This window comes from Octopus bimaculoides, chromosome 3 (assembly GCF_001194135.2).
Source record: "Octopus bimaculoides isolate UCB-OBI-ISO-001 chromosome 3, ASM119413v2, whole genome shotgun sequence".
Taxonomy (NCBI): Eukaryota; Metazoa; Mollusca; class Cephalopoda; order Octopoda; family Octopodidae; genus Octopus; species Octopus bimaculoides.
Genome location: NC_068983.1, coordinates 60,310,639 through 60,317,245, shown reverse-complemented (window position 1 = coordinate 60,317,245; position 6,607 = coordinate 60,310,639). Strand labels below are relative to the sequence as shown.

Below are 6,607 nucleotides of genomic sequence, written 5' to 3'. Positions count from 1 at the left end.
TATAAAGGATAAAATCCTTTTAAGAGCAGAAAAATTTGCCAGCAACTGCTCTTAAAAGGGTTTTATCATCATCGTTTAACGTCCGCTTTCCATGCTAGCATGGGTTGGACGATTTGACTGAGGACTGGTGGACCAGGAGGCGACACCAAGCTCCAATCTGATTTGGTAGAGTTTCTACAGTTGGATGCCCTTCCTAACGCCAACCACTCCGAGAGTGTAGTGGGTGCTTTTACGTGCCACCGGCACGAGGGCCAGTCAGGCAGGTACTGGCAACAGCCACACTCAAAATGGTGTATTTTACATGCCACCTGCATAAGGGCCAGTCCAGGGGCACTGGCAACGATCTTGCTCGAATGTCTTTTCACGTGCCAGGAAGGCAACGTTGGTAACGATCCACGACCACGCTCGAATTGGTGTATTTTACGTATCACCTGTACAGGAGCCAGTCCATCGGCACTGGCAATGATATACTGTTCAGTATTTACGCGTTGAAAAAAATTTATCTTTGTACTTGTTTTAACTTTAATTGAAAGCTAGATGTTACAGAAAACTAACTCACCCTTTCGAACATTGCACACTGGGTATGGCATCCAAAAACCATGGTAGATATTTCTTAAAATCTTCAGGACTTGGTCGATTTCCTTCCATTTCCACTTTACACGGAACACAGTCAGGATTGACAACTGTAAACAGAAATGGGTGAGGGGAAATGAATGGAACAATATCGGAAGCGTCTTATCTTTTGTATCATTCATTGGTCCGTGGCTATGCTGGAGCACTGCCTCAATGGCTTTAATCAAACAAATCGACCCCAGAACATTTTTAAAAAATCTGGTACTTATTCTATTGGTCTCTTTTGCCAAACAGCTAAGTTACATGGATGTAAACAAACTAACACTGGTTGTCAACACACACACACAGCCTTAACATCCACATTATTTCACACTCACATGGGTTGGATGCCTTTCCTGTCACCAACCCACACTTGCATCCATGGAAACGAATGACACTGCACCAGCCATTATTCACAAACCTTCTTTTAACCCTTTCGTTACCATATTTCTATTGAGATGCTCTGTGTTTCTTTCAATTACTTTAAATATAACAAAGAATTTTTAATAAAATAACTTCGTTATCATTCAGCTAGTGTTAGGAGCATAAATTGTGACTAAGGTTTGGCAGAAAATTTTAATCCAAAACTTATGAAAACAAAATATTTGTACTACAGAGCCAGAGCTGGTTTCAACCGGGTTGATAACAAAAGGGTGAAAGATGTCAACCTTCTGTTTCTCCAGCGGACATAGAGTAGCAGATATTGGTTTCAAATTTTGGTACAAAACCAGAAATTTTAAGGGCAGGGTAAGTCGATCAGATAAACTCCAGTGTTCAACTGGTACTTATTTTATCAATCCTGAAAAGATGAAAGGCAAAGTCAACCTTGGCAGAATTTGAACTCAGAATGTAAAGATGGATGAAATGCTGCTAAGAACTTTGTCTGGTGTACTAACGATTCTGGCAGTGCGCTGCTTTATGGAGCAGAACAGAACATCAACTGCCTTGATTTCAATAGTCATGGTCAGAGAACAAACATCATAGACACAACATTTCCTTCCTGATTAGGTCTTTTACTTGTTTCAGCCATTGGACTATGGCCATGCTGGGGCATCACCTATTTGAACAGACTGACCCCTGACCCCTACCCTAATACTTATTTTTAAGCCTGGAACTCATTCTATCAGTTTCTTTTGCAGAACTGCTAAGTCACAGGGATATAAACAAACCCACACTGCTTGTCAGATGGAGGTGGTGATATGGGGAGGACAAACATAAACACTGGCACAAAGACACACACATGCTTGATGGGCTTCCACACAATTTCCATTTACCAAATCCATTAAGGTATTGGTTGGACAGTGACTAGAGTAGAAGATGCTTGGCCAAGGTGCTGTGCAGTGGGATTGAAACTAAAACCAAAGGAGTTAAGAAGCAAAATGAGCTTCTTACCCTCTGATGAAAATCAACTGCAAACACCATAAAAAGAGAGAGAGAGAGAGAGAGGGGGGAGCGAGAGAGAGAGAGAGGGGGAGAGAGAGAGAGGGGGGAGAGAGAGAGAGAGAGAGAGATATGAAAGCAAAGCAAAAGAAATTACCATCAGCATCACAGAACTTTCCAGTGGATTTATAGTAACGGCAACACGGGTTCTGGTTATTTGGGTTGATCCAGTCAAAATAATCATCAAGCCAAGAGGATGAAGACTTGGCAATTCGAGTGCTTTCAAAGAAAACAGTAATTCAGAAAATGAGAAATAAAGATTTCAGATAACAGACACATAAATAAATAATGGAGGTACATGGTTTAGTGGTTAGGGTGTTGGAAACATGATCATAAGATTGCGGTTTCGATTCCTGGACTGGGCAATGCGTTGTGTCCTATAGCAAAACACTTCATGTTGCTCCAGTCCACTCAGCTGGCAAAAATAGGTCATCCAAGTAATGGACCAGCATATATAACTTTGCTGGAAGGTTTTAATTTAGATCAGTTTAAAACTTCCAATTTGTATCATAGATTCAGGGGTGGTCCCATGTGGATTGGTATCAAAAGAATCAAACCCAATGTGTCAGGCCATAATAATTTTCGGTGTTGCTACATAAAAGGCACTGAGTACATTCTGTAGAGTGGTTGGCATTAGGAAGGGCATCCAGCCATTGAAACTATGCCAGAACAGATAAATGGAGCCAGGTGCAATTCTCCAGCAGGCCAGCTCTTGTCAAGCTGTCCAACCCGTGCCAGCATGGAAAACAATCAAAACTGAACCAAATTCGATGACTGGCACCTGTGCCAGTGGAGCGTTAACAGCACCATCCGAGCAAGAACATTGCTAGAGCAGCAGTCATGCATCTGTGCCGGTGGCACGTAAAAAGCACCATTTGAGCGCAATCATTTCCAGCTTCGCCTTACTGGCACTTGTGACGGTGGCATGTGAACAAAACATTGGACTGACTCCTGTGCAGGTGGCACGTAAAATACACCATTTGAGCGTGGCCGTTGCCAGTACCTCCTGACTGGCCCTCGTGCCGGTGACATGTAAAAAGCACTCACTCCACTCTCGGAGTAGTTGGCGTTAGGAAGGGCATCCAGCTGTAGAAACTCTGCCAAATCAGATTGGAGTCTAGTGCAGCCATCTGGTTCGCCAGTCCTCAGTCAAATCGTCCAACCCATGCCAGCATGGAAAACAGACATTAAATGATGATGATGATGAATAATAATAATATGGTGATGATTTTCAATAGTTCAACATGTGAAACATCCCATTTCCTTGATATTAGAGACAAACCACGTTAAATAACTGATACATTCAAAAATGACTTACTAATTTTGCTGCATGGAAGCTACAAAAACTTGTCCTTCCAAAGAATCTGAGTTACAACCTGTAATGGCACAGAATTTGTTTTGGTTTTCTCTCAACGAATAATCCACCTCGTTTTGAACAACAAAATAAACAGGGGGTCCTATAGACAGGTATTCAGACAGGTTATGGAAATATTGCAGAACATAGGAATCCTAAAAATTAGAAAAAAAAAACCCAAAATTTTGTTGAACACATCTAGACAAATGTATGCTTATTTATTCACATTGGCAAATTTTTTTATTTAAATTTTTATGTCATGCAAGCGGCACTCATACTGGTGGCACGTAAAAGCACCCTTTACACTCTCAGAGTGGTTGGTGTTAGGAAGGGCATCCAGCTGTAGAAAACCATGCCAAATCAGACTGGCGTCTGCTGCAGCTTTCCAGCATGCCAGCCCTGATCAAACTGTCCAACCCATGCCAGCATGGACAACGGACATTAAATGATGATGATGATGATATCTCAAGAAAGTGGGTCTCTTATGGAATCTTTGTATCTAATGAGAAGGATCTATATTTTCATTTCACAGTAATCAATAATCCACAGAAATAGCAAATAAATACACACACACACATATGTGTGTGAATGAGCATGCCGCAGACACGCGTACCCTTAATGTAGTTCTCAGAGATATTCAGCATGATAGAATGTGACAAGGCTGGCCCTTTGAATTATAAGTAAAACTCATTTTTGCCAGCTGAGTGAACTGGAGTAAGGTTAAATAAAGTGTCTTGCTCAGAGATACAAGGTGACACTGGAAATTGAACTCAGGACCTTACAATCATGAGCCATATACTCTAACCAAGGGCAGAATCGTTAGTCAGATTTCGTCTGCCATTAAATTCCTAGTTCAAATTCCACCGAGGTCGACTTTGCCTTTCATCCTTTCGAGATCAATTAAATACGTACCAGTTACGCACTGGGGTCGATGTAATCGACTTAATCCTTTTGTCTGTCCTTGCTTGACCCCTCTATGTTTAGCCCCCTGTGGGTAATAAGGAAATACATATACCCTAACTACTAAATCATGCATCTTCACACACACACATTATTAATCAACAGCAGTTAGAAGGCGACTCAAAGGATGAGTTTTGTACCATGCTCCTAACTCTTGGCCTTTGAGTCATTTTCTAACTTCTGCTGATTAATAAAAATAATAATAGTTTTAATAATCCTTTCTACTATAGGCACAAAGCTTGGAATGTGATGGGAGGGTGATGGTCATCACATCAACCCCAGTACTTGACCCTGAAAGGATCAAAAGCAAAGTCGACCTAGGTGGAATCTGAACTCAGAATGTAAGTAGAGAGGAAATGCCACTAAGCATTTTGCCCAGTGTTGATAACAATTCTGCCAGCTAGGCGACTTAATAACAACAACAACAACAATAATGGCTTCAAGTTTTGCCACAAGGGTAGCCATCTTTTAGTGACCCCAAAAGGATGAAAGGCAAAGTCAACCTTGGCAGAATTTTAACCCAGAAAATGAACACAGACGAAATACCTCAAAGCATTTTGCTCAGCGTGCTAGCGATCCTGCCAGCTTGCTGCCTTAATAATAATAATAATAATAATAATAATAATAATAATAATCCTTTCTATTATAGGCTCAAGGTCTGAAGTTTTGGGGGGGAGGGCAACCAGTCAATTACATTGACCCCAGAATTTCAATGGCACTTAATTTATTGACCCTGAAAGGATGAAAGGCAAAATCAACCTCGGCAGAATTTGAACCTAGAATGTAGCAACGGGCGAAATACCACTAACCATTTCACCTGGCATGCTAACGATTCTCCCAGTTCGCCGCCTTAACAATAATAATAATAATAATAATTCTATAATAGGCACAAAGCCTGAAATTTTGTGTGGAAGGGGCCAGTCGATAGCAATGGTCAACTGGTACTGTATTGACCTTGAAAAGATGAATAAAACAGAATTGCTTTTTTAGCATGTGTTTAACACCCTGCAACTTTTACACAAAGCAGAAGTTGAGGATTTCATGCCTTTCTCAAAGGTTTTTAAGTTCTACATTAAGTACCAGATAAGGTAAGTGTAAAAGAATTTAGGAATCCAAATGCCAATATGTAAGTTAATTTCAAAATTATATTCTTGAACAGAAACAGGGGGCATTAATATGAAAAACTTCTATCTTTGGCTCAAGATCAAAAATTGGTGGGGGTGGGTATTTAGACATTTTAATCAAGACCAAAACTTGATTGGTGTTCTTTTTTTTTTTTTTTTTATCAGTCCTTGGAAGGATAAAAAAGTATGACGTAGCTGGATTTGAACTTTTGACTACATACAAGACATTCTACCATTTTTAACGTTCTTCATAATAATAACAATTATTTCTGAATTGGGGTAGCGATTTAGAGAGGTGGAATAGTTGTTGATGCCAGCAACACCAGCATTTGACTGGTACTTTAATCTAATTTAAAAAGATGAAAAGCAAAATTGACTTTGGCAGCATTTGAACTCAGAAAGTTAAAAATCAGAACAAATGCTGGAATGATTTTTCTTCCACTGCTCTAAGGATTCTGGCAGCTTGTTGCCTTCTCAATAATAATGGTAGTTTCCAGCACAGGTACAAGACAAGAAACTTGGCAGGAAAAGGGTGTGTGGTTTTAGTCAATTAAACTGACATGCAGTACTCAATTGGAATTTTATTACTCAACCCCTCTAACAATGAAAAGCAAAGTTGATCACAGCGTGATTTGAACTCAGAGCATTAGCAACCTTAACCCTTTAGCATTCAGATTATTCTGTCAAATGTTTTGAATTAATCATGGATTATCTTGTAGCTTCAAGATTTTGATGATGTAACTGTTTATTTTTAGAATGACCCCGTAAGGTAGGTGTAACATAAAACAGGTAAAATATTAGGACCAGATATGTTTAGTTTAAATGCTAACGACTAAATACCTCCAGGTATTTTTGTCTGAAGCTCTACTCATTCTGCTGAGGCACATATAAAAAAAAAAGACAATGAAACATAAAAATAATTAAATAAACCTTACCTTTGGCATTGACAAACTTTGGTCTAAACCAATTTCTACACGCATCATCAAAGCACCAGAAATGCAAAACCAGAGAGAGAACACAACCACCTGCAATAGCATAGACATCATCATTATTCAACATGTTTTCTATGATGGTATGGGTTGGACAATATATATATATATATATATATATATATATA

At 39.6% G+C, this 6,607-nt stretch overlaps 1 protein-coding gene across 1 annotated transcript in view; it reads right to left on the bottom strand.

Annotated features, from left to right (window-relative positions):
• Positions 1-6,607, bottom strand: part of LOC106869623 (NPC intracellular cholesterol transporter 1) — a 69,779-nt gene that overhangs the window by 17,745 nt on the left and 45,427 nt on the right. Inside the window, exons 13-16 of the mRNA XM_014915431.2 lie at positions 6,426-6,515; positions 3,371-3,561; positions 2,150-2,271; positions 560-683 (exon numbers count right to left, since the gene is read on the bottom strand). Of these exons, the coding sequence (XP_014770917.1) occupies positions 560-683; positions 2,150-2,271; positions 3,371-3,561; positions 6,426-6,515 (527 nt within the window). The remainder of the gene's footprint in view (positions 1-559; positions 684-2,149; positions 2,272-3,370; positions 3,562-6,425; positions 6,516-6,607) is intronic.